Source organism: Desmodus rotundus, chromosome 8, assembly GCF_022682495.2.
Source record: "Desmodus rotundus isolate HL8 chromosome 8, HLdesRot8A.1, whole genome shotgun sequence".
Classification (NCBI taxonomy): domain Eukaryota; kingdom Metazoa; phylum Chordata; class Mammalia; order Chiroptera; family Phyllostomidae; genus Desmodus; species Desmodus rotundus.
Genome location: NC_071394.1, coordinates 90,478,808 through 90,506,518, shown reverse-complemented (window position 1 = coordinate 90,506,518; position 27,711 = coordinate 90,478,808). Strand labels below are relative to the sequence as shown.

The window sequence follows — 27,711 nt, the reverse complement described above, 5'->3', positions numbered from 1 at the left end:
ACCCAGTCTGGGAGAGAGCCCCCATCGTGCCTCAGAAAAATAGGCAGGGCAGTGTGATCCCTCTGAATATGGGTCATGAGAGGGACATGACCCAGGTAGGGAGACCTGGTTTGATCCCAGGCTAGGAATCTTTGGGGTGGAGGGAGCAAGAAGATTTGGGGAGTGCTAGGAGAAAACAAGGGTTGTGTAGGGGTGGGGGGACGCTGACACACCTTGAGTAGTGGGGAAGCCAATGGCTTAGGCAGGCTGCCACATGAGAGACAGGGTCAAGGAGCTGTAGTGTGCCGTGCTCAGTCCAGGAGGGGTGGCTTTTCTCCCTGAGGCAGGGATGTCCAAGGGTCTGCCCCTCCCTGGGTAACCACTAGGGCCCGTCCTGAGGCTTTGCTCTCTCGCTTTTCCTGGTTCAGGCTGCCCTTGGCCTCTAGAAGCTCAATGGGGAAAGCTAGGGATGGACCACCTTGTCCCTTGAAACTAGATGCCCACAACTCTGATTCTTCCTCTGTCTGGGAGGGGTTGCTGCCTGCTCAGATGGGGAGGCTCTGGCCAGGGAAAAAGGCAGGCAAGGGAGAGTTAGGCCCCAAGTCCTAGGGGAGCAAATGTCCTTAACAGCTCTAGCTCATGGGATCACTACCTGCTATGATCTTGTCCACTGCTGACTCCCTGAGGGTTGGGGGACTGTGGGACCTAGTTCTGCCCTGAAAGATAGCTAGGAGCTGGCCCCTCAAGATGCACCCATTGGGAAGTTATCCCCTGCCCCCCCCCATATATACCCTGGCTTTCTTCGGGCAGCCAGTAGAGCCACCCTGTTCACTTCTCTGAGGAAAGGTGAGCAACACACTGTCCTCATCTAGCTCCACTGCTCCTTCCCCAGAGGAGGGTGGGGCTCCTGGCAGTGGCTGCAGCCCCTTCCCACTCACCTGTCCCAGCTTCAATGTCTCCGGCTCTCCTCCCAGCCCTGGGATATCTCCAACAATTACACTTGTAGCCTCACTCAAGGGCCAGGGCTCTGTCTTCTCCTGTCCCCCAGCCTACAACCATTCCACCCTATCCAGCTCAGTTCACCCCAGCGAGCTGACCTCCAGAAGACTCGGGCTCTGGCCTGAACCCCTACTGTTTAGCAATCTGGGTAAAGCTGTCCTAGGAACCCTGTCTGGGGAAGCTGATCAGAGACCCCTAGGGGAGGGAGAAGTTCCCCTCCCCTCATGTGGCTCTGTGGGTTTGGTGGACAGTAGCTTGAGGTGAAAGCAGCCAGCCTGTGGCAGGGGCAGATCTCTTCCGCCCACACCCACCACCTGGGCAGCGGGAGCAGCCCAGCACATCCCTATTCAGCAACAAAAACCTCAACGAGGGACAAGCACCTGTAGGGGTACAGCCCCACTGACAGTGCCACAGCCCAGCCAGAGGCAGCGTTCAGAGCTCCAGACTCCAGGACAGGGCACACACTCAAACCTTGAGGAATAGCTGTTCCAGGCAGCCCACCCCCCGCCCACCCCATCGGTTCCCTCTGAGGGTCTCCCTCAGCCCAGGACCACCCACAGAAGCCAGGCACCAGGAAAGGGACAGAACCTGTTAGCTCTCCATGAGCTCTGCCCACCCACCAGCCCCCCACCCCAGGCCAACTGGCTACCCCTCTGCCCTCCTCTCTTACTGACCACTGGGGCATCTGCAGCTGGTACTCTGACTGCGGTTCCCATTGCCCTGGGCAGAGAAGTGTCTCAGCTGGACTGCCCACTCTCCCCACCTGCCTGCCCCCCAGAGCTCCGGCTGCCCTGTCTAGCGGTCCCGGATCCCCCGGCTCACCTCGGTGGCGCTCTCTCCTCACCAGAGGCACTGCGGTGTGGGAACTGTCCCGAGGAGCTGGTTCTCAGCTGAAACAAAGAGGTGGGGGAGAAAGAGGGGGGCAGCGGGAGAGGGAGAGGGTGAGTGAGCAGGCGAAGGAGTGGAGGCTGGAGGGGGAGAGACAGGAGAGGATGAGAGAGAAGAGGGAGGGGCGGAGAACGTGTGTGAGAGATAAAGCCTGACTCCCAGGGACAGAAGGGCCAAGAACAGAGGAATGAGGAAATTGGGAGAGGGGAGAGGAGGTGAGGGGCCAGACCCAGAGAGGAGAGATTGTTAGAGGGGCAGACCCAGGCCAAGTGAGGGGGCGTGGGCAGGAGAAGGAGGGGTGAGAGGCAGGGCTGCAGGGGGCAGGCAGTCGGGCTGGGGGCTGGGCTAGGTTGGTTGGGCAGAGCCACCCACCACTGTCCCATGCCAGGCTCTGGCACTTGAGTGGACAAAAGACCACGAAGGGGAATGGCAAAGAGGTGAGCAACCAGGCCAGCAGTAAGGCACTGGGCTGGTGGGCTGGCTGGGAGGACAGGGGCCAGGGACAAAGGCAGGAGAACAAAGGTGTCTGAATGAAGGAATCGACCTCTGTTGGCCTCTGCTGACCTCTGGGTGCCACAGCCTGGAGCATCCTAGACAGTCTCCTGAATGGAGGGCAGGTCCACTCTGGGTCAGTCCAGGCTCTGAAGTGGCAGCCTGAGGTCAAGGGGACAGGGGCTAGGCTGTGAGAGGGGCAGGGATCTCCTTCATTCTGTGAGAGCTGGGAACACATCATGAGTGACCACACATCAGGATGCGGGTGTCACTGTCTTCTTGGGGGAGGGGTTGGTTGATGGGGTCTGAAGCTGAACTGAGAACTGGGTATGGGAAATCCTCTTTTAGGGAAGAGCATTTGATGCTCCAAGGGAGGAGGGAAGGCTGGTGAGTGCCATGGGCAAGGAGAGGGGAATGAAAGGAGTAGGGAAGCAGGGCATAGGGAGAGGATGAGGTGGAAAGGAGGTTGCAAGGGGTGGGCCCAGAGCTGCAGCCCCTTAACAAGCCCACCTAAAGCAAAGCCTCCAAACACACACCACACAATTCTTGGGCTGCCTAATGCAGACCTAATGAAGGATGGGATAATGAACCCCTTCCCCTCAGCTGCCCTCCTGGTTCTGGGCGCTACTGTTACAGGCAAAGGCACTGGGTCAGTCAGCCTGGGCAGCTGGGCACGGGTCTGTGTTAGCGCTGGTGGGGGCAGAGGAGGTGGGGTAGCCTTGCCCATAGCTGCCTCACCCCTTTCTTCTCCAGGGCACAGTGCCCTGAGCTAGTCCAGTCTCCTCTCATGCTCAGAGGCACAGGAGGACTTCCTAAGCCTCTGACCAAGACAAGTTCTCTTATTGCCCCACTGGAGACTTCTCATAGAAATTCCAGAGTACCTATAGTCTCTGGAGAGCAGGGGAAGGGGGGGCGAGCCATGGGTGGAGCCTGGAGCTGTGACAGGAAGAGGGGGAGAGAGAGTCAGCCCCCATCCCACCCTGCTATATTCCCCTTGGACTCTGCCTAGCCCAACTCCCTACCGCCTCCTCAGGGAAGCCCTCCGGGCCTACCAAGCAGGGACACATCAACTCAGCTGCCACAAGGCCAGCTGCCTCCTTCTGTAGCCTGGAAACCTATGAAAGCAAAGGACTTTCCTCCCTTCTTTCCTTATGTCCTTCTACTTTCTATTTAGAAATAATTTTAAACTTACAGGAAAGTTGTCAGAATAAGAATAGTATGACACCCAATATACCTGTTAGCCATATTCAACTATCAATATTTTGCCTCGCTTTCTCTCTCTCTCTGCAAACACACATACATTTGCTGTGTGGTGTGTGTGTACAGTCATACATAATTTTTTCCCAGAGCCATTTGAGAGTAAGTTGCAGACATCACAGCTGAAGACAGTTTATCTGTTTCTGTCTCCTAGAGCCAGCCTAGGGAGCCCAGACCATGTGGTGTGGAATGAATGAAGGCCTGGGACAAGCAATGAATGAGTGCACATCATCTATTGGGAGCCTGAGGCCTGGCAACTGGAGGGACTTGGCCAAGGGCACCTAGGAAGCTGGGCCAGTTTAGGTCTAGGTCCCACATCCCTCTTTTATTTTTTTTCTCTTCCCCCAGCCTGGGAGGCAGGGAGCTGGTGCCCACCTAAGTGAGCATGTGGTGTTTGCCGGGTGTGGAGCTGCAGCATATGTCTACGGAGATGGCAGCAGATGGAGCTGAGAGAGCAGGAATGCCTACGCTGTGGCCCCTGGGCACACTCGGGAGACTGGGCACTGCCTGGCCCTGAGTGGGCGTCAGAAGATCCAGTTTCTGGAGTCCCCAGTCACAGTGCCAAGGACTTGACCTCTTATGTTTGGGACCCTCCCCACAAACCAGTGAGGGACAGGGCAGGGATGGTGGGGAGGGGGTTGCTGCTTGACAGCTGGTCCATGCTGATCAGCTCAGAGAGGGCAGGATAGAGGCTCTAGTCCTACTGCAGCTTATATAGTATTTCCTGACACAGGGCTGGCATTCCTCTGTTTCCTCCAGTTCCCCAAAGTGGGTTGGAGTCCATCTGGATTTGTCCTTTAGAAGGCATCTCCCTTATCCCTTCTGACCCCCACCTGAAGATGGTGGTTAAGAAGTTTTGCGTTTAAAAATCACACCTGGAAAGATGACCTGAGCTCTGAAGGCCTGATCTCTTTCCCTGTAGGGGAAGTCTCCTGCTCCAGGAAGTCTTCCAGACTTCCTCTGATCATCCCACCTCACATGGCTTCTGGGGAGTGCCAGCTTGTTTCTTTTGCTGGTTCACACTCATGTTGCCCCCAGGCCCTAGGGCTTTGCTCAGGTCATCAGCCTTTCTCCTCCTCTCCCCTCCCACCAGCAGGATACGTGACTGATGTTCCTAGACGACTGACAGTGGCTCAGTTAGTCCCACCAGGATACTCAGTCCCCCTGATGCTGCTGTGCCCAGTATGTCTGAGAGTCCATAGGCTCTGGGTGGGCTGGGGTGGAGGGGTGAGCAAAGAGACCCACTTGAGAGAGGAAAGGCTTGTTCAAGACCACAAGTCTGTCAGGGCAAAGGCAGACACCCCTCCTTGGGTGTCTGACCACCTGTTCAGCACCTTAGCTGCTTCCTCCCCTGTCCAGGGCAGTGGCCAAGGGTGCTCACTTGGGTGACCACAGGACCTGCTGAACTAAGGGAGAAGTCCCACCTAATCCTTCTTCATCCTCCTTCCCTCCATCTTACCCCAGCCCATCCATGTGACAACCCCGGGGACACTGGCCTCCTCTCCCCCTGCCCATCCCCCTGAACAGATTTCAGCTAATTAGCACATACAGTATTTACTTGATTAGGGTAATGACATAATTAGTGTAACGTGGGCTCCATCACACAGCTTCAACATGCAATTAGGAGCCATCAGTGGGAGGCAACATTGTGAAAATGCTCATTCAATTTTGGTTCCAGCATGGAGGCCGCAGCAGCTGCCGCTGTTGGGAGGGAGGCAGAAGCAGCCGCTGTGTGTATGTATAAGTGGGTGACTGCTGGCAGCTGACAGCCAGTCTAGGACAGGAGAGTCAGTGGGGACAGAAAGGCAGTTTCCAGGGCTGATGGAGTCCCTGACAAAGCCTCTCCCATAACATGTGGGCATCGCCACCCCTCACAACCCTGGGGCAGGGCAGGCGCCCTGGCTTAGCTAGGGTGGCTGAGGCCGGGGGCCTGAGTGCTCTAGTTCCTCTGCCCCCATTAGCAGGCTGTCTCTTCAGGGCTTTGCTGCTGACAGGAGTCACTGGCCCGTCATGGTGGCCCTATAAGGCCACAGACTGGAAGGTTTGGGATGACTACTTATTGGACTAGTGGGGAAACTGAGGCTCCGAGCAAGAAAAGTGATAGAATGGCAGTGCTGACCCTAAAAGTGAGCCCAATGTGGCTAGAGATGCCTCAAGCCCAGGCAAGTCACCCTCAGCTTTAGGAAAGTCTCCTGTCCCCACGGAGGGAGCAGGACCGCCTTTAGAATCACTGTGGGGAGAGCACAAGGTGGTCTCCAGATTCCTGCTCACTCAGCCTTCTCTACCCTTCTTACCAGCTTCAACAAAACTGAAAGGCAGGCCCCTGACCCTTGGAGACCGTCCACAGCCTTCCTGTCAGTGAACCTCACAGCTTTGAGGGAAACAGGTGCAGGGATTGAAAGAAGATGGGAGTCACTGCCACCATTGTGCAGGTGAGGAAACTGAGGCACCAAGGCCTCTAAGAGGTGTGTTAGAACTGATATCAACCCTCAGCAACACTGCTCCCTGCCTGGCTGGGTCACCAGGGCTGATCCCTTCCCCCAGGCCTCAGTTTTCCTATGTGAAAAGAGAGAGTCTATGATCCAGAGTCTCAGATGTCCTGGGTCTGTCCAGAGCCCGTGAGAAATGGGCTGGGGAGTGCCCAAAGTACCAGACATCTATCTTCCCTGCCTCCTAATTATATTATCATAGCTATCCGTCCTTTAAAAAAAAAATTATTATCCTCACCCAAGGACAATCTTATTGATTTTAAAGAGAGGGGAAGGAAGGGAGAGAAACATTGATCAGTTGCCTCTCGCACATGCCCCAACCAGGCCCCAACCAGAGACTGAACCCACAACCTAGGCATGTACCCTGACCAGGAATAGAACACTTGAGCTTTCAGTTTATGGGATGATGCTCCAACCAAGTGAGACACACCGACCAGGGCTCTCCGTCACTTTTGTGTCTCACTTGTGCCCTCCTTGGGGGTCAAGGGGAGATATCTCTGACTGGCAATTCTGTGTGCCCCAGTCTGGGTCCCTTGCCCTTCTGAACTGGGTAACCCCTGTCTCCTATCTGGGAGGCCTGGGCTCTGACCTTCCCACTCAGTAGTGCTCCATCTTATACTCCATACCCCCAGCTAGCTGGACCCCACTCTTATCTGAGCCCTTCCCCAGGTCTAGAGCCACGTGGTCAGAGTAGGCTAACTTGTTTGCTAATCACTGACTATGGGCCAGCCACCTTGGGCCTGGCTGCTGGATCGGGGATGGGGAATGATAGGCAAGCAGAGATGAGGGTCACTGCCTTCAGGGGTCTATGACCTCAGGGTCCAGACAGACTCATGCCCAGGAGTCTCCTCCAAAGGATAGGCAGAGATAAGTGCCAGGAAGAGCCAAGGCCAACAGCCAAGCCAAGCACACAAGTTCAAACAGGCAGAGGTTCCCACCCTCTCCCTCATTGGTCAGAATCAGCACCACAGGGCCTGACAAGGCAGGGGTTTCAGCCCACAGCTGATGGGGAAAGGAGCACTTCAGGTAGTAGGACAACGTGAGCAGAGGCCGGAAGGCCAGAGAAGGAAGTGGGGATACCACGCTCAAATGTGATGTGTTTGAGTGGGCCCTAGGGAACTCAAGGAAGAGGGCAGGGACTCTGGCTGTTTGAAGGAAGGTCAAGGCATTCCCTCAATATCCATTCAACAAAAAGTCCCTATTGTGTGTCAAGCATATGGTGTCCTAGGTTAGGGATTCAGTAGCGACCACGACAGATGAAATCCGTGGCCCAATGTTGCCTATTCTGTAGTCGTGGGAGACAGGAAAACAAGAACAATGTCATGCAGGTGCCATGCAGAAGATCCTCACAGGATGACATGCAAGGAGACTAAGCTGTGGGGCCCGGGAAGTCTGCAGTGACATTTAAGCCAAGATCTGAGGGAGCTAGAGGTCAGGGGGAGAGCATACTATGCAGAAGGAGCAAGTACAAAATCCCTGAAGCCTTAGGGGCACTGAAAAGCAGCCTGTGTGACTGGGACAAGAGAAGAGAAGGGAGGGGATGAGACCAGAGAGGCAGGCAGGCACTGTAGGTCAGGCAAGGCCCATGGGCCTTATTCTGTATGGGATAGGAAGACATTGGAAGGTTTTGAACTGGGAGTGATTTTTAAAAACCATTGTGGCAGCTGTGTGGAGACTGGATTGTTGAGGCTGGAAGCCCAGGGCGGGGCTGTCCAAATGGGAGATGATGGTGGCCAAAACTGGGGCTCTTGCTGAGAGGTGGTGGGAGGCATCTGGGGATGGTGTTTGGGGGCAGGACCATCAGGACTCCTGACGGTTGACTGTGGGGTGTAAGAGAGGGTTGTCGAGGGTGGCTCTTCAATTCCTGGCTTAAGCATATCAGCGAATGGTGTGGCTATTTTCGGAAGAGGAGAATGCTGGGGATGGTTACCTGGTGAGAAGGAAATCGAGGGCCAGATTGGGCTGGAGGAACCAAGGAAACAGTTGTCAGATTTAAGCCTGGAGTTTCAGAGAGAGGGCTGCTCCATCTTTAAAATACACACAAGAGCCAAAGTGCCCCTCCAGCCCCAGGAACCCAGAGATCAAAGAAGCCAAATGATCTAAAGTCCCCCAGCACTTGGGGTAGGGAGGGAGGAATATAAGGGCACTAACTGGTAATGAAAAAAAAAAGCACAATAAAGGTTAAATCAAATAAATATATAAAGACACCCCCAGCAGGACCAAGGCAGGAGCCAGTCAGAGAGGACCCCATCACAATGCCTCCCTCATATCTGCTGAGTGCGCCAAGACCACCTCACCCTGCCCCAAAGCTAGAAAGTTGATTAGACAAACTTGGCTTTTCTCAGCCAAGGTCCAACTAGGAGTAGAATGTGTTGCCATGGAAATCCTGGAGGCCAGCTGTCCAGGTAATCCTCTGCCCACTCTAACCAGGCCCAGTGTTGGAAAGGGCTAGGCCCCATCTTGACAGGACCCTATTGGCTTTAAATTCTCCTTCATAGGGTCTGAGGACCTCCATCACCACAAGTTAGCTGTGTGTCCCCAGGCAAGCCCCTTACTTCTCTGAGCCTGGCTCCCCTTCAGAGGCAGTTGGAGGAAAAACTCTCTGAGCCCTGACCTCCCCTGTCAGAGGTCTGTGAACGCAAAGCCAGACTGCCACACTCAGCAGGGCTGCCAGAATGATGGGGCCGGCTGGGGTGGGGGGATTCTGTTCCCACAGGTATGGCCCTTGGCTCTGGCCTCACCCCCCACTCCAAGGCTCTCAGCTCTTTGGGGCCTACTCCTTCCTGGCAGACAGGCATCACTCCTGGGGATCCTTTCTACAGGGAGAGGAGATGGCTGCCAGGGCCACTGCCAAGGCCATCCTCCAGGACCCATGCTCCTCCATGCAAGCACATTAGGGGATAATTAAGTAAAAATAGGCCTTCTAACCAGTGTCGCTCATTAAGACCTAATTAAGTTAATTAGTTCCAGGTGTGAATGGCGAGGCTCCAGTGAGGCAGCGGCTGTTTGCTGTAATTGCATTTTCACAGAAGCCGTGGTTGCAGAGACAGTAATGGTGGTGGCAAAGGCGGTGGCTTCCCCCAAGGTTTGGAAGCCTGCCAGGGAGTTCAGGAGACTGCCACTCAGCTGGGAGGGGTATGTAGCAGCCAAGCAGGCCAGGGACCACCCATGGAGAGTGAACAGTAGCTGGAGGTTCAAGGTCAGCCAGGCTCAGGAAAACCTACTGCACTCTCAAATGTGTCCCCTCTCCATCCAAGTGTCAGGGGCAGGGGTGCGGGGTTGTACAAAGCCACCAACAGGCGTCTTTCCCCTCTGGCCGAGCAGGGTGGGCACACCATGGTTGAAACTTCGGATTCCCTCACATCACATGGCGGTCCTCAGAAAGACTGTAACAGGGCTTTGCTGAAAGAAAATAGGCGACTTAGAGGCAGTGGTTGAGTTGAGACCTCACAAGTCTGGGGCCTCTGCAGAGGACCTGCTGGCCCAATCAGTCTCTTGCCCTAGACGTCTCCCCAAACCCACTTCCTACCTCAGCTTCTGCACCCAGCTGACCTCAGGGTGTGGGACAGTCCTCCCAGCCTTGGTCACACTCCCATTCATTCATCCATTCAGCTGTCATTCACTGAGCATCTCCTCCGTGCCAGGCCAGGACCAGGGCTGAGGACACAAGACTGGGCGAAACAGGTGGGACCCTGCCCCATGGTGCCTTTGGTCTCTCTGAGGCGCAGACACATAGTTTTGTCGTGGCTATGGGAGCACAGGGGTGCTTAACCTAGACCTGGGAGGAAAGATGTCTCTGGGCTGCAGGGAATATGATCCAAGCGAGGAGGGACAGGCCCCTGGTATGTGGCAGGAACTAAGTGGGCCTCCCTCTGGCCAGAGGACAGCATGAGGTGCCAATTGGAGGAAATGAGGGGCCAAATCAGGCAGGACTGAGGGGCCAGGAGGAGTCTAGCCAGGGCTGCTGGGAGGAAAATGTACTGGTGACTGGCAGCTAAGAGGCCAGGGCTACGGCTGTGGATCTGGAGAGGGGCGGCTGAGTGTGAGGGATGTGCAGCAGAGCTGATGTCAGCCCCCTAGGGAGGAGCCTTGGGAGTGCGGTTGGGCTCTGAGACATTCCCCCAGAGCTGGGACCAGGGTGAGGGGAGTGAAGTGCCTAGGATGCAAAATTTGGGGTGCTTACTCCCAGCCTTGTGTTCCCACCTGTGCTCTGTCCCTGGTCCTCAGATTTGTCACTAAGAGAGACATCTCAGAAAGTGAAAGCCACCCCTGGAGACGGGGTAACAGGGTGATAGTCCTGGGCAGAATGTCCCTACTCTGTCCTTTAGCCCCTTCCTGGGTAGGGGGGAAGGTGGTGCCTCCTCTGTACCCTCCAGGACTGGAGGGGGGCTGGGATTGACACCTTAGGGTCTCACACGCTCTGGACAGGTGCTCCGTTTCCATTCGGGTGCCTGAATTGACAGGCACCCCAGCCAGCTTGCGTGTGTCTCATGACGGGGGTCCCTGACACCTGCGAGGCCTTCACTTGGGTCTTTATAAAAAGTTTTCCCCTCAGCTAAAATCCCCTGAGCCTACCAGTGGCCTCAGCTTGGCTTTCTACCCTTCCCCACCCCTAGGGTGGGTCTGCTGATCTCCTTTCCTAAAACAGCTTAACCTGCCTGGGCTGGTGCAAGGATTAAATGACATGATGTGTGTAAACCTCATGACACATGCTAACTCCTCAGTAATGGGTTATTCACCCACAACAAGAATGAATAACTACAGAGGTGGACCCTGTCCTTCTCCTGGCTTGGGCTGCCCAGTGGTGCAGCCTCAGCCCAGGCCCTGCATCCATCTGTTGGCCTCAGTTACCAGACCCCACTGCTGCCCCCTCTGACATCCAGTGCAGATGCAGAGCTAATCCCAGAGGGAGATGTTCGTAAGGAAGAGGAAGCGACATTTTCTGGAGATGGCCAAGCTGTGCTTCAATGTGGGGCCTGCCCTGTCATTTAAATTGGTTCTCAGTTCACCATTCCCTCCAGTTACAGGTGCTGTCCCAAACCCTTCCCTGTGGTCCCCTGCTCCTCAGGCCTCATTCAGGGGGACCAGTGGTGGCTGAGAAGGGGGGATGCAGAGCCCCCCTCAACTGAACTGTCTGCCTGGAGGCTTCTCTGGGGCATGTCACCAGAGCCCAGCATGTCTGTGGTCTGTCCATGAGGTGGGAGTCTGTCCTGAGCCTGAGGGGCCTGCAGAGCCCCAGATCCCATGGAGGGTGGCAGACCCTGCCGAAGCTCACTCGGAACAGGCTAGGTTCCTCCCAATGGGTGTGTCAGGAGGAGGGATGACCTTGAGGCTCTACTTGCATTTGTTTTGAGGGTCTGATGCCTTGAGGTCCTGGGTCACCTGCAGGCCTGGCTCTGCCACTTGTTTACTGTGGTGTAATCCAGGCCAAGGCCCAGCTTTGCTCTGTGCCTCAGTTTCCCCTGTTGTACAGGAGAGTTATCAAACTCCAGTTTGGCCCATGCTTTTTCACATCCCAGAGCCACCGGGCACCAGGGGAGAGGGGCTGTCCACAGCGCCACTCACAGGAGAAAAAATTAGGTTCAGAAAGGACAGGAGGGCCTCGGCCCCAGGTCACTCCCAGGCCCACAGACCCAGCTTTGAGGGTGTGGTCAGCCACTAGAAGAGGAGGCTGCAGGGGTCAGTGGCCAGCAAACCCCAGCCTTTTGGTCTCCAGTTTTCTTTCACCTGCCCTCCGGCCCCCTTTGCTGCAGCTCACAGCTCTACCCCATCTGAGTGTGTCCTGAGGCAAGGCCCCTTTCTCCATACTCCCAACTATGTCTGGTCCACAAAAGCTGGACCATGACCAGACAAAGGGACAGGGATGAAAGTGCTGGTTGTCATGACAACCTGGCAGTGGCTGGGACCCAGGGGAGGAGCTTGGCTGCGTGCCTGAGCCCAGGCATCTGGACGACCTCTGAGCATCAGGCAGGGTGGCCCAGGGGCTCACAGGGGTCCCCCTCCAAAGCTGGACATACAATGACAACCTCACCCCCTCCACAGCAGCACCTGCTCCCTGGGCCTCCCTGGCGGCCCCATTATCCTGCACCTGCTACCCCCCCCACACACACCACACCTGCTCCCCAGCCCAGGCACCCTCCCCAAGGAAATCCCTGCCCATCCTCAGGCCCAGCTGCCTGCTTTCAAGGCAAGAGGGGCTGTGGAACCAGGAGAGGTAGCTGGGGAGGACCCCAGTCCAGAGCAGAGGGTCCAGCTGCCAAGACAGCTCTGCCTGGCCAGCAGTGTGTGTGCCCTTGACAAGGTGTCTACTTCAGGGCCTCAATCTCCTGATCTGTAAGATGGGAGCAGCCATTCCCTCCCTTGGGGCCTCCAAGAATAAGTTTCCCTTTGCTTGGGATGTCCCCAGAGCTGGTTCAGGGTGGGCAGGTAGGTTGTGAAGAGAAAAGGGAAGGGGTTGTCTCAGGCCCACCTCTGTTAGACCACCTGGAGACCTGATGCCTGCCTGCACAATTAAAAGCCATCGCTTGGAGGTAGAGATGACATTTTCTATAGGCCCCTTAGGGTATAGAGGAACTATACAGAGGACCCATCATTGCCAGGTTCTTGAGGGAAGCTATTGGGTAAAGAAGAGGACACTGGGGCAGGGAAACCATCCACCCTTCCACAGGGAGAGTGAATGCTGTAAAAGGGTGGCCTGGAGGGATCTCTAGTGATCCAACAGTTTCAGGTGGGGAAACTGATCTAGGAACTATCAGTGTCTGGCTCTCTGACACCACCCAACAGATGGGGAAGAAACACAGGGGCAGGAGAAATGGGAGGCCCTGGCAGACGCCCTCCTCCTAGAATGGGAAGGAGATTCCAATAGCAACTGGTCTTTGTCTCATGGCCCACATTCAAGCTGCTTCCTAAATCCTGCAGAACAGCCCCATGTTCCCATACTACTATGCTGCAACCTTGGTGAGTTCCCTCCATTCTCACCACCTCAGTTTGCTGACCTGGAGTGTGGGAGCAGATTGTCAAGGAGACTGACAGCTCCAGCTGCTGCCCTAGCTGTTGGAATGCCCCTGCCTAATGCATTTGGGCCACTGCAGCTGCCTTACCTCTGATAATGAGGAACTCCTTCTCTTGAACAAGCCACACTCCATCACAGAGATCTGGCAGGGGCAATGCTTTTGCCAGACATGGAGGTATTTGGGGCAGGTTAACAGTCCTGGTGCTCTCAGGCCACTCTGTACAGGTGGCCCCAGTACAGGGCTGGGCAAGGTGTGTATTCCCCACTGTGCAGTTGGGAAAACTGAGGCCTAGCAAGAGACTTGACCTGTGAGTTGGCCACAGGACCCATGCCTCCTGCCCTGTCATGGACCTGTCTAGGGGTGGACAAAAGGTCAGAATGGCAGTCTGGCCCCCAGACTCAGGTAACTTAGGATCCCTGGAGTGCAGGGGTGGGGGGCACTTGGTGGGGCACAGGGCTGAGATGATGAGGCCACTCACTGCCAAGAGACCCCTCAGCCAGTGCTCCCCAAGCTCCTTGGGGTTGAAGGGAAATTAAAGGCACTTAGAGCCTAATTATGATGAACAGCTCTCTGTGCAGCTTCTCAGGACCTCCCTGGTGGCCCCATTATGGCCCCATGGAAATGTCTTTCAGAAGATGTCACTATCTGGTCACCTGTCACCTGGAGCTTTGGCCCAGGTAGGTAGGGGCTGGTGGGAAACCTTTCCTGGCAGCTGCTTCTGGAGAGCAGAGCCTCAGCATCCTGGACCCTGTCCCCTGGCATGGTCTGGAATTGCAGGTCAGAGGGAGATGGACTGGGGAAGAGGGGCCATGTGCAGCTGGGCTGCGGTCAGCAGACACCATCTTCAGGTAGTGGCTTCAGTGTGGGTGCTCTGCCTCCTGGTCCTTTCCTAAGGGTCTTTCTAGGACTGATGGATTGGCAGGGCTGCTGGGAAAAGCAGTAACCTTTGGTCCTGTTGCTCAAGTCCACCCTCCAGTTGGGGGACGCAACAGTGACCACTGTATGGTTGCCTACCAAGGGCTAACAACCATGGTCCTCTGGGACCCCTGAGGAGAATATGAATGTGTTCTGTGAGCCGAGGGAGGGCTTCCTGAAGACGTGTAGCCTGAGATGGGATGGAAAGTTGTAGAAAAACTGAAAGAGGGAGAAGATTCCAGCTGGGAAGCTCCACATGAGTACAGGTAGGAATGGGCTTTAGCTGGGACTGGGATGAGAACTGGGCATTCATGGGCCAGTGGTTCTCAATCCTTCTCCTCCTCCTCCTTGTGATCTGGGCTGTCAAGCAGGCCACGTGGATCAAAGGAGAATTTGTCTCCATTTTTATTCATCAAAAAAAATTCTAGTAAGAGCTACTGAGGCCAGTTGGCCAATGGCAGGGGGGGGGGGGTCAGGGGAGGAAGGGGAAGAGGGTGAATTCCAGACCTCACTCAGCCCTCTCTGATACCCCTCATGCCTATGACTTGGTTTCACTTGGCAGCAGCTCAGAGCTCCTGGCATAGCAGCCGAGCTCTTGGGCCCGAGAGAGATCCTAGGGGCCCAAGAGGCAGAGAGTAGGTAGCTCCAGCCACCCTGCCTGGATGTCTGTTCCTCTCTGTTCCAGTTGGCCGGCCACGTGAAGGGTCTGTTCTGTCTCCCATTCACATGGGGCCTTTAATCTCTGCAGCCAGCAAAGCAGTGCTCCTGCCTCACTCAGCACTGCCAGCAAGAAGGCACGGGGAGGGGGAGCACAGGTCTGTGATGCCCTCATACCCCTTGCCTGAAAGGCATGGTCTGGGGCAGGGCACCCAAAGCAGTCTGTCTGCTAAAGCTCTGAGCTTCTGGGCCACCAGAGATGGGCAGAGAACTGCCCCTCTACAAGCACTGGCAGAAACCTGGTTTCCCCTTATTTCAACAAGAGCAAATCTGACCTCCTTTACAGCCCATACAAGGCAAGAGACTGCCCTCCCACCACAGGAGGCAAAAGGAGCTCAGGGTGGTCTCATGGCTCAGCCCCTTGTTCCTCTCCCAGGGAACAAGTAGATATGGTGGACTCCAGGGCAGGGCAGGGACACCAGAGCCTGATCTCATGCCCAACCATTGAGGAAGATGGGGGCTTTAGAGGGTGGGCACCTGAGACCCAGCCTGAGCCATAATCTCCTGCCAGGTAGAGAGGGAGGCAGTCACATTCATTGTCCATCCATGTAGAGGTGCAAGGTGGAGCTGCTAGGGCTGCTGGGAAAAGCAGCCCCTCCCTGGTCCCCACTACTCAAGCCCACCTGCCAGCTCAGGGGCATAACAGTGACCATTGCATAGCAGAGGGTGAGTGACTCTGTGAGCTAAACCTCCTGAGAGTGGATCCTCTCTGCAGTGGCCTGTTCATGTGTCCAACAGCCATGGTCCCCATGATGTCACCAACCCACTGTGTTGCTTGGCAACTTTTCAGGATTAGCACTCTGCCCCTGTCATCCCTGACGTCCCACCATGGGCTGATGTTGCCCTGGCAACCGGATGGGTACTGCAGCTTTTTGGACAGCTGTACCTAGTATGGAAAGTGTCAGACAAAAGCAGGGAAGCAAGTGCCTCTCCATAGGTTGAATGGGGTACACAGCCTATCCCCAGATCCACAGAGGAGTCAGGCTGCCCAAAATAGGGCTTTGGGGTTCTCTGTCCCCTGGAAGAGCTATAGCCACCCTTGCTTCACCCTCCTTCCTTCCTCCCACAGTGAGCACTGAGTACCTACTGTATGAATGCCAACAAGAAAAGCAAATAAAACCTTGGTTGGGGCTCAGGAAAGGTTGTACCAGCATAGGGTCTTGAAGGATGGAAAGGAGTTGGCCAGGAGTAGGAGTTGGTGGAGAGAGATGTCCTGGACAGAGGAGGCAGAAGCCTGTGCAAAGACTGAATCACCGTCTCCCTCCAAATTCCTGAGGCCTGGCCTCTCTGGCTCTCCGACTGAACAGACATTTTATGGTAGGGACAGGGTCCAGTTCAAATCTGGATATTTAATGCCCAGCACAGGCCTGGTACCAAGCCAGCTTTACTAAAATGTCAAATAAAATAGGACATTTATATAATGAGCATAAGTTCCTACTGCCTCCTCCAATACCAACCTGTCTTACCAAGCCTCAGTTTCGCCACCTATAAAATGGGGCCAATTCTGAGAAGGTTCTGGGCAGGGGTTCTCAGGTTAAGGTGGGGTGATTTTTAAATTTTCTTTTGGTTTGTAACCCACCTCTTTTCCTTACAGAGAAATTGAAAGACTGTTAGGGTGGACATCTGTAAACCTTCAGATCCCCTGATTGTTAGCATTGGGCCACTTTTGCTTTGTCTCCTAACTATACTTTTTAAAAATTTTTATTGATTTGAGATACACTGATTTATTGTTCCACTTTATGCATTCATTGGTTAATTCTTGTATGTAACCTGCCCAGGGATCAAGCCCCCAACCTTGGCATATCTGGATGATGCTCTCCCCAAGTGAGCTACCTGGCCAGGAACTACCTATACTTACCTATATATCAATTTTGCAGAACTGCTTGAAAGGGAAATCACAACAGCAGACATTGTGACATTTGTCCTGAAAATTTTCAGTACACATCAGCTAAGACAAGGACAGTCTCCTGTATAACCACAATACCATTATCACATCTAAGAAAATTAAATATAATTTAATATCCAGGACAGGCAGGAGGATAAAAGCCTGAACCCATGCGAGGTCACTCTAGCAATGGGATGCCTGAAACTAGAGAGGGGGGGTAGGCGCACCCACCGCCCACCTTGAGGAGGGGGAGGGGGAGGAGTTGCCATCCGGTGGGTGGGGTGGCTGTTCCGCTGAGCCCCTGGAGAGTACCAGAAGCCACCCTTTTAGCAATAACCTGACTATTGGTCCTGCAGCTGTGGCTTAAATGCAAACTTCCAGTTCGTAAATTTCCCCTATTATTCTCCCTAAATTATTTACATAGCTTTAAAAACAGAACAGGATTCACTCAAAGTTCTCTCACTGAATTTGGCTGTATTGTCTCTTATTCTAAAAGAGTCTGGTAGGGAAGAGGAACTAGGGGGCCTGGATCTGAGAGCCTAGAGAACTGACACTTTCCTACAGCTCCGAGGTGGCCCAGGTCCAGGAAGGGGAAGCAACAAGTCGGGGAAGGAGGAACCAAGTCGCGGAGGGTGCGGGGGAGGCCGGTGCAGACTTGGAGGTTCCGACGGAAGCTCCGGCCCCACGGAGCTGGATGGTCCGGCCCCTTAGCAACGGGCTCAACCTCCCTCCCTAGAGACTGGCCGCCAGACGCGACGTTGCTCCGTGAAGCTGGTAGGTCTGTGGGGCGGAGGTTTGGCAGGGCGAACACGGGCAGGGGGACCCCATAAGGCGCAGAGGGAGAATGGACATGACAGTAAGGAGGACGCCTCCCAGCCCAGGGTCCACATCCCTGCCCCCAAATCTGAGCGCAGTTTCCTGAGCCTTGGCAAATGAGAAAGGAGTGGGCGCATTTTTGAACAGCCTTGGAGAAAAAGTCCTGTATTTACCAGACCGGTTTGGGGGACCCTGCTCCTTGCCCCCCGCCTCCTGTGGAAGACCGAGGCAGGGAAGGAGCCGAGATTCTGGTCCTCATTAGCCAGCCACCCGCTCCCTTTCCTGCTCGTGACCACATCCAGTCTCCTTAGTCCTCGGTGTCCCCATCTCTAAATTGGCAGAGTATTATGGCACTTATCTCGAAAGTTGTTACAGAGATCAACCGCCTCCCTTTACTCACTTCATTCATTCAACAATTAGGCAAACACTTTCCACGCACCTACTCTGTAATTACGAAGGCTGTGTCGGTTCCATGCTAAGTACGAAGGTTCTAAAGATCAATGTTACTGGAAAATTTCTGCATTTTGGGCCCTCATGCTCAGCAGGCAGGTGAGACAGGTGTTTGCATTTATAATAAGGGGAGATGTTCACTGGAGGAAGGAGCCTCAGCTGTGGGAACACAGATCAGGTCACATCAGGTGAGTGCTCCAAAAAAGGCAGAGAAAGCCCGAGTCTGTGGGGTTATCAGCATCCACAGTATCGTTTGCCAGGTGACTCCACAAGGGCAGAGACTTTCAAAGACCCTTAAGCCACAGATCCACTTGTCAAATGAAATCCTACACAGGACTCTGGTACATGAAACATAAAGGAACAGGGTCCTTGTTGAATCAGGGGTGGGTGGCTTAGAGGCCCTTCTGCTTAGGCCCTTCTCCCCACAGGTACACACTTTGCAGAACCTCAGGGTTTCTTGGTACACAGTTCGAGAACCACTGTGTGGTGGTGCTAGGGACATGGACCTTTACGTCAGCCAGGGAGGAAAACTTCAGTTTCCATACTGTTTGTGGGTCCTTTGTAAATTTCTCACTTCTCTAAACCTTAGTTTCCTTGCTTGTGGACTGGTGATAAAAGAAATAACCTACCTTTTGTGAGGATCAAATACCCTTGTTCATCATGTCCATCTAGCGCAGTGCCTGGCAGGTGGTTGGCCACTTGGGGTTGAATGTCAGTGAGTCCAACCTGAAGCTTCCTCTAGCTCCAGCCAATAGGGCTCCCAGTTGATCTGACTGGGGGAAAAAATTAACTTGGTTTCAAATTCCAACTGTGCCTCTTGCTGGCTGTGTGACCTTGCATAGGTTACTTAACCTCTCTGAGCCTTGTTTTTCCCACCTCTGAGCAATGAAGATAGTCTCAGTTTCTACCTCAGAGATTTAAATGAGATGATGCATGAACTACATCCAAGCCTCTTAATAACATTTACCATTCCCAACACTGGATCACCCATGGTATCTTACTGGCCAGCTCCCTCATACAAATGGTCTGGATGGGAACCTTCTTGCCAGCCACACTCATTCCCATGCAGAGGCTGCCATCACCCAGGGGGCTGTGACAGAAGAGAGGTGTTTCTGTCTGTCTCTGTGTCACTGTGCACACTGGCAGTGTACAAGTGCCCAGAGCTGGGGGAGGGGGACTGGAAGGCAGCTGTCCATCTTCGTGAAGGGCTGAGGGACAGAGAGGAAACAGGACTCTGGGTTTGCAGCTCACACCTCCTTCCACCTTCCTGCTTGGGACCTGCCTGGACTCTGCCCATCTGCTCAGAGGGAAATGTTTCAAACAGGCAGCCAATCCCCCCCATCACAGACTCCTTTTGCCATCAGTGACACTGGTTTCCTTGACATTTCTGCATCTATCTCTGTCAATCCTTATAACATACCAGTGAAGCAGCCGAGCATTTCAAGCTTGTTTGGGAGCTGGGGAAATGGAAATGGAACTCTTTTCTGTGGAGCTGGGGCCTTCTTCTCTCCAAGGCCTGCTCTATTTGTTCAAAGATGAGGCAGACATCTGTAGGTTTGCAGCCACGATGGGGCTGATCCCCAGGGGCGGCTCTGTTCTTCAGGGTGCTCTGGGAAGCGCTGGTGACTGTCAGACAGGTGGACCAGACTTAGCATTGTTTTCAGCACCTGCCCTAGGAAGCAGCTGGCCACCAGGGAGTGGATTCAGGGGGGAGTTCTGGTGGGATATGGCTGACTGGATAGAAGCCGGAGCCCCATCTGCCCTTCACAGTCCCTCAACTGGTCTTGCCAACTCACCACCCGCTCTTAGAAATAGCCTCAGCAGCTGCAGGCTGCTTCAGCATTGCTGGGGAGCTTGCTCCAAACATCCCCAGCTGCCCACTCACCTTTCAGGTCAGTCCAGGCAAGGTGCCCCTGCCATGACCCAACAGGAGACCTACACCACCAGTCCCAATGATGGCTAAAATGGACATGGCAGAGCATGGAACACCAAGCCCAGAGAGCAGCCTGTATTGCAAGCTCCTGGCTGCCTCTTCCTCATATGCAGGGGGTGGGAAATGGAATGGGAAAGGAGGGGGAGGGCTGTTATTTGGACCAGGTCCCTATTTCCTTTTGTTAGGATGCTCCCCTTATTTAATTGAAATTTTTATTGAGATAATCGTAGACTCACTTTTGTTTTTGCATCAGTATTGTATGGAAACCTCTCCTCCCCCATACCCTTGTCCCATTTCTTATAATGCTCCCCTGACCAAGGAGTTCCCCCCGTGATGCATTTTGAAGTAGCCGAAAGCAAGAGAGGGTTGGCGAGGGCTTGTTCACCCCTCAGTGAAAACTCTACACACCCTTGACCTTAGGATGGTGGATGATTATGTAACCCAGTGGCACATCTGCTACTCCTTTTGGGGAGAGAGGAGGGTATATGTTTCCTAAACGGGCCTGACCCTGAGCAAAGTTTCTGGCAGTGGAATCTGTGGGCCAGTAGAGGGTCAGTGTCCCTCTGTGGAGGCCATTTAGTCCTCTGGATCCTGGGGTATGGTTGGGGGACAGGAATGGAGAGGCAAGCAGGGCATGGCCCCATCCCCACATGGGGAGAGGCAAGGCAACCAGAGGGCTGGGCTGAGAACATTTGGGCTGTCCTGGGTAAAAGTCTTTTTGGGAAAAACCAAACAGGGCCCTTCTTTGAGTGAGTGAGCTCTGGGCTGTCCTCTTTGTCTCCCCTTGTGAGAAGCCAGGCCTTTTTCTGTAACATGGGGGGGGGGCGAGGGGGGCAAGTACAGAAGGGTGCACTGGGGTAGGGACATTTGCAGAGCTTCCCAGACTCTCCTCACTCAGCCCTGACTGCGTCTGGGAGCTCATTTCTCACATGCAGCATGCAGGGAAGGCCCGTCTCCTGGTGGGACCTTCCCTGCACTGTGTGCCTTTCCAGATTAGGCAGAGACTATTCCCTCCATGCTCCCGCTTCTCTTTCCATGCATAAGAGGATGGGCTTGATTCGGGTGGCAAGCAAGGCATCCCGTATTGTGGTGTCCCTAGGGACTGACAAGAGGCTGGCAAAGGCCCAATGATGCCAATATCTTCTCTTAGGATCTCTGGCTGGGCCATCGCCCTGAGAAACAGCATGGAACAGCCTAACATAGGACAATGCAGCCCTGGAAGGACCCCTCAGGACCCAGGATGCAGCAGTATTCCTGACAGCCAAAAGGATAGTCCGAGGAGGAATCATGCAGGCCTCGAACATAACCTGGGACCAGATTCTGGGTTGGAGAAACCTCCTCCAAGCCCTTACCCCAATCCCCCAGCTTTACCCTTGCCTGCAGTCCCACCCATTCTCTCAGATTTGGGGCAGCCCCTGAAATTGCCCCTGAAAAGCACTGAAAAGAAGTATCCACTGATGAAGCAGCGTGGATTCTACTCTGACATTCTCAGCCCTGGAACCTTGGGTCAACTTGGGGTGAGTGTGGTAACTCTCCTACCAAGCCTGAGCCCTCCTTGTGGGCTCCATTTGCCCATCCTTCCATCCACCCATCTATTTATCACTTCATTTGTTCACTTATCTATCCATCCATCTATCTGTCCATCTATCAATTTGTCCATCACCCACCCACCCACCCATCTACCTCCCTTCCATTCATCCTTCTGTTCATCTATCCATCTGTTCACTCATTCAACAATTCATTACTGAGCACCTACTGTGTGACAAGCCCTGAACTAAGCACTAGGGACAGTGAAGATGAGATATCCATGTTTCTATTGTCATAGGGTGATGGGTTTAGTGGGGAGTTAACTCCCCCACCATCTCCGGTTTGGGAGGGGTCCTTGGATGAGGTGGCATACTGCTGAGATCTAAGAGATGGTAAGAAAGCAGCTGGGGGGCCGTGTCCAGGCAGAAGGTACAGAAGATACAAAGGCTTGGGGTCCCTGACAGAGCCAATGGCCATGTGGAGGAGGAGGGTGTACTATGAGGGGAGAGATAGAGGCTTGGGACAGGGACAGAACAGAGAGAGGGTAGTTAGGGAAGAATTCATGGAGCCCCACAGGCACCAGACAGCATTAGGAAGGTTTTAGGCAGGAGAGAGGGGCCAAGAGAGATAGGACAAGGACCCACTGATACCCACACTGCCTGGGGTGCCAGAGTGGCCTTTGAGAGGGGAGGTCCACACAGAGACCCCTGCTGGCCATGCAGTACCTCTTTCTTGTGACTCCGTTCCTGAACACACACCAACAGTTTTCTCGGAGTGGGCAGTACAGGACCAGAACAAGGTATGGCAAGGGGTGTCCCAGGGGGTGACAGCTTATGGCCCACTGTAGCCTTTGAATCAGGAATTGTACAAACTCACTGTTTCTGCCCTACCCCCATACTCCTGTGGTGCTCCCCAGTGGACTTGGGGAAGACACCAGGCCTTGGGGTGCCTCCCAAGTCCTGTCTATCCCCAGGATGATCATTCCCCCTTGGGGTTCTGGGGTTTGGTTCTAGGAAGTATGCCGTGGCCCCTGCATAAACCAGAACCTCCTACGGCAGGCCGACCTTGACAAGTTCTCCCCAAGAGGTCAGTACCCTGGAAAGCTGGGTGAGCAGGTACAGTTAGAAGCAGGGCCTCTAGCCTCAGGCTGAAAGTCTCAGTTTCCTCAAATGTAAAATGAGGATGACAAGAGATGAGGTGCTTTGCAAGGGCCCAGCTCACTGAACTGGGGTCTCACTGAGTACTCAGTGAGCCCCAGCTACTTTATCATTCCTCTTAGCAGAGCTATACAAGGGTCCTGGGGGGCTAGGGTTGCTGAGGGCGGTGGCTCCAGTTCCTTCCACCCAGCTGGGGGCAGGGGTAGGGCATTTACATGTATATTTTCTGCCTCCCCTGGACGGGGCTTGGAGAAAACCAAGACTGTGTCTGAGCTGTTTCCCGCTAGGGCCTCATCCTCTAGAAGAGGGCCTGACACAGGAATGTGTCCTGGAGATGTTTCCTGGAGGAAAAAAGGTCTCTTCTGTCTCTGTGATGAGTTTTGTAAGGACTGGGACAGGTCTGCAGGGAGTGGGGGGTCAGTCCCCCTTGGCAGAGGGAAGAATAAGGTGGCTCCGGGAGAGACAACAAGCAAGGTGGAGCCCTGAGTGACAGTCAGGAATTAGGTGGGGCCCTCCCACCTGGACAGCAGACAGGATGCCTGCCCCCTTAGATGAGGCACAGGTGCCCCGTGGTCCCAGCTGTCTGCCCATCCTCTCCAACCCTAGCAGAGGCCTAGCTCCTTGCTGGCACTACCCAGATTAGTACTGTCGGGGCCCATGAGCCTCCTAGGGTTTGTGAACCCCCCAAAGTGGCCCAGGAGATGTCACATGCATGAGCATTCGTGCTGTGACCTGAGGATCAAGTATCACAAGTATACATGGCCCAGAAAATTGTTGCAAACCACAGATGTAAGAGCTGTGGGGTTACTGGGAATAGGGAATGGTGCTTCTACCATCCATGGCAGGGGTAAGGTGGGGTGGTCAGCAGCTCTGCGACCCCACCCATGTGATGAAAAGGGGAATGTTGAAGTAGCCTGCCTCAGGCTCATGGATGCAGCAGGGACCAGAGGCCACACTTTGTTCTCCTCACCCTGGCTCCTTCTTGGCCCCTGAGACTCAGGGCCAGGAGCCTGTGGTTCTGGGAGTGGAATGACCCACAGGCTCAAGAGCAGGTGGTTGGGGGTCTGAAAACAGCCCTCTTGGCCAGGCCTTTTTGGTGCTGTGGGGCAGTGGGGTTTCCCTGAGTACTTGACAACTCTGGTGAAAAATGAACTTCAGCTGAAGGCAGGTGGCCTCTGCTGGGCCTCAGAAATGGTAACGCCCAAGGAGGGTCACCAGGGCCTCCCAGGAGAGTGGAGGGAAGTCATCACCTAGCTGTCCTGAGCCCAACCAGCTCCTGGGGAAGGTGGCTTATCTCCTGAAGCATATTCCCATACCTCATTTCCCATTTCTATAGTCTCAGTTTTTCTGGACCTTTCCACTTAACAGCCTGAATCCTGAATAACACCTCAGTCCCAGGCAAACTGGAATGGTCACCCTATCAGTAGGCCTGTGTCCACCAGCTCTCCTCCCCCGAGACCTGGAATGAAAGCCTCTGCCTGTCCTGGTTGTCTAAATAGTGGTGTCCATTTTGTGACTTGAAGGTCCCCCAGGGCCCAGGTGGGGGTGCCCCTACTCTACACTACCCAGGATGCCTGGAGTCAACAAATAGTCCCAGGGAGTGAATGGTGTTCAGAGTGATATGCTTTGGGGGGGCCTCTAGGGCAGGGGTAGCAGGAACAGATCCCAAATATGCAGGGAACTACCACTTAGCCTTCCTCTCTAGTTGTAATCCTCATTTGTGGGTTGATTTAGCATCTGGCTTGAGCAATGGCCACTGGTACTGGGGTCATGGGCAGCATGCTGGCTCTGAGCTTAGAACAGGACCTAATAGACCTTCTGGAGGCCTTGGTCCCTCAGGCTTGCACTCCCTTGGGTACCTGGTGCTATGTCTGGCTTCTCCCACCACTGCCTGGCCATAGGCTAGCTCTGAGATTCCCATGTCCCAAAGTAGTATGTATGCCTAATCCCTGCCTAGTGCTTTGTCCTAGAGCAGGGGTATTGGGCCCAAGTCTGGGTCTCTGCAGCTCCTGCCCATTCCTCTACCTGTAGTCAGAACCTTTGAGATTCCTGAGGACTTCGAGGAGCGCCTGGAGCGGCAGTGTATCGGGCCCACCACCCAGTTGCTCAGCCAGGCTGACTTCCCACTGCAGGCCTATGAGCCCAAGGTGCAGGTGCCCTTCCTGGTGCTGCCGGGCCAGTGCCCCCGCAAGACTGAGATTGAGAGGTATGGCTGGGTGGGCTGGGGGAGGGCCTGTCCTCGGGAGGCTGTGTCTGCCCAACTCAGGGTGAGAGATAGCAGGCAATTCAGGGACTATTCCCACATCAGAGGTCACTAAAATGAGCCTGTGTGCAAGTGTTCAAATCAAACCCGCTAGTCCTTTGGCCTCTTGATATGAACAAATTGCTTTTCTTGCTGTGGAATTGGGGAGGGTGATATTTGGGTCAATGTGGTAGAACTGCCAGGCAGGACAGTAGGGCAGTTGGAGCCCAGAATACCAGTTCCAGCCATCACACCACTCCCTGATGAGTCCCAGAGTCACAAGTTGCCCTGGAGGGGTCCCTGGGCCACATCCTTGCCACCACAACCCCATGGGCTTTTGCTAACACCCACTGATCCAGCCACCTCACACAAGAAGTCATGAGATTCCCTGTCTTCCTCCACCAGGAGGAAGCGGCTGTACCTGAGCCTGGACATTGAGCAGTTGCTGGCCAGCGAGGGCATTGACTCCAACAAGCTCATGCCCAGGCACCCAGACCCCTACCACCCCCAGACCATCGAGCAGGGCAATGACCCACTCTTCCCCATTTATCTGCCACTGAAGGTGAGCATAGCTTCCCCGGAGGGCCAGTGGTCAGGGGGGTGCATGATCTCAGCTAAGGGGCCAAACCAGAAAGGGGGCCCCATGACAATCACAAGTGCTTACTTGCAACAGGGCAACTGCATAATTGGAGCCCCGTAGGGGTCTCAAGCATCCTAGCCTGAGACAGAAGGGCCCCAGGACCCATGGGATGCTGATTCTCCACTGCTTCCCTGGGAACCTTGGTAGCCTCTATGCTCCTTCCCCCACCCAACCCACAGGCACCAAGAAGCAGCCCAGTTGGACTGTGGAATACGTGCAGGACTCTCTGGCCACTGCTCTGGGCTCACCAGAGGGAGACCCGGAGTGGAGGAAGGCATCATTGCAGCCCCTTTTGGGTACTGACAGGCAAACTGAATCCCAGGAGGAGAAGGGGGAGGATGGCCTGCTCTGGCTTCCCCCCTCCCCCTCCCCCTTCCTCTCCGTGGCCCTGAGTGTGTCTTGCAGGGAGGCAGAACTGAATCCAGATGCATATTGCCCTGCTGAGGGTGGTCTTCTGACAACCCTGAATCTCCATCATTTCCAAGTCTGGGTGGGGTGCTCAGGAAAATCTAAGGGTCATCTCTTACCTCGGGCTTGAGCCGGATGATTCTGGGCGGTGGGAGAGGGACCCCATATCCCACTGTGGGTCCCCAGGTACCCTTCTGCCTGAACCTTAGGGTGGCTTCGCTGGACAAGGATCCTGGGTTTCATAGAGTCAGAACTCACGGGCACCTGTGAGCAGCAGAGGAGGGGCTCAGCTCTCTGGTCCCCAGTCTGCAGCACCTGCACCTGGGGAGGAGCCTATGTAGGCGCCCCCATACGCTGGTGTGCCCAGACTACTCAGGCCCCACTAGGTTGATCTGCCTCCTCCTGATGGCTGCTGCTTTCTTTCAGGTGTTCGACAATGAGGAGTTTGACTGCCGGACTCCCAGTGAATGGCTCGACATGGGCTTGGAGCCAGGGTCTCAGGACAGGAAACCAGTCCCAGGAAAAGCCCTCCTGCCCACCAATGACTTCCTGGGACATGGTGAGCAGGGCCAGCCTGGTTGGGGGGCAGGATCCTGGTCTGTACCCTCCCATCATGGCAGTAACTCTGCCAGGGATTCCTGGGCTGCCCTGGGGCTTAGCAGTCCTAGGAGATGAGGGCCCCACCTTTTAAGACATCCCATCTAGGACCCTGGCCAAGGGGCTGGTCACACAGAGGCAGGAAATGCAGGGGCCAGGGATGACATTGGTGGGAGGGCTGGGGAAGGGACAGCTGGATAGTGTCTAGTGTTAAAAACAAAACAAAACAAATCAAAACAGCTTTGACTTCTTGGTAATAAAAAACATATATGTGCATAAGGGGCACAGTTCAAGCCCTTCCATCCCACCACCCAGAAATCACTATCGCTCCAGCTCTAACTGGGGCCTGTCAGCTTCACCTCTCTGTGGCAACACACACACTGTCACACACACTCACTCACTTGCAAATGCACAGAGACACACCATCACACATGTCCACAAGCATGCTCAGTGTTGCACACACCATCCCACACACTCACAAACACATGCAGGCACATTCACATGCACATTTTTACCAACACACACTCACCTACCATCATCCATTTGCAACCACTGTCAAACCCACACACACACACCCACACTGATGCCCAGGTTTGCTCTGCCTTGTGTGTATTGGCTCCTCCATTGGCCCCAGGTCTGCCTTGTGGGCAGTGGAGGCTCTCTCCAGTTGGCCACTGTTGGAAACAGTGCCAGGGTAAGCTTCCACAGCCTCTACCCTGGCCTGTGTGGCTAGTTCTGTGCAGGCATCCTAGAAAGGCCTGGATCATGGGGTTGGAGGTTGGGGGTAGCCATGCCCATGTGCAGGGCTGAGGGCTGCTCTGATTCCTGCCAGTGGGTGGACAAGCCACTATAGAGCAAAGAGTGGGCCCGGTGGCAGGCAGGAGTATAAGAGCCATGTTGGTTTTAAGACTGCTCAGCATCCAGGGGGCCCTCAGTGAGTCCATTGAGCATGCTGTTAACTTTATGTTTCGATTTAAAATCAGGTTAATGCTGGAATCAATTTCTCTGAACTAGACAAGAAGCCCAGAATGTTCCCTTTATTTTTACTTAATTACAAAAATAATTTAACTCAATTGTACCCAGATCACCAATTCCTGGTGATAAAACCAGAATGTTTGGGGCTGCATTAACCTTAAATGCACCGAATACCAGCCTCCCCAGAGTGCTTCTGTTTGGACCCCTTCACACGGGTCCTGGCCTTTGAAGAAGGAGGAGGGGCTCTCAGGGAGTGTTTCTGCAGAGAACTCTCATTTTCTGCTGAGGGTTTCTTATGACATCTTTTCCTTTAAGCTGAGCCAAAACAAGGT

The 27,711-nt window shown here is 54.5% G+C and overlaps 1 protein-coding gene across 10 annotated transcripts in view; it reads left to right on the top strand.

Moving 5' to 3' along the window:
- Window positions 1-17,347: 17,347 nt before the first annotated feature.
- DNAH1 (dynein axonemal heavy chain 1) overlaps window positions 17,348-27,711 on the top strand; it is a 78,578-nt gene continuing 68,214 nt past the window's right edge. For 9 of the 10 annotated variants that reach the window (XR_008427479.1, XM_053929557.2, XM_053929556.1 and 6 more), the window contains exons 1-6: window positions 17,348-17,408; window positions 20,984-21,350; window positions 22,374-22,446; window positions 24,549-24,723; window positions 25,165-25,321; window positions 26,234-26,366. Coding sequence is in view for 8 of the 10 variants with exons in the window: in XM_053929557.2 (XP_053785532.1) it covers window positions 21,018-21,350; window positions 22,374-22,446; window positions 24,549-24,723; window positions 25,165-25,321; window positions 26,234-26,366 (871 nt within the window). In the remaining 2 variants the exon portion in view is untranslated. Of the gene's footprint in view, window positions 17,409-20,983; window positions 21,351-22,373; window positions 22,447-24,548; window positions 24,724-25,164; window positions 25,322-26,233; window positions 26,367-27,711 lie in introns of those variants that run through there. The other variant, XM_053929560.1, reaches the window with a different exon arrangement.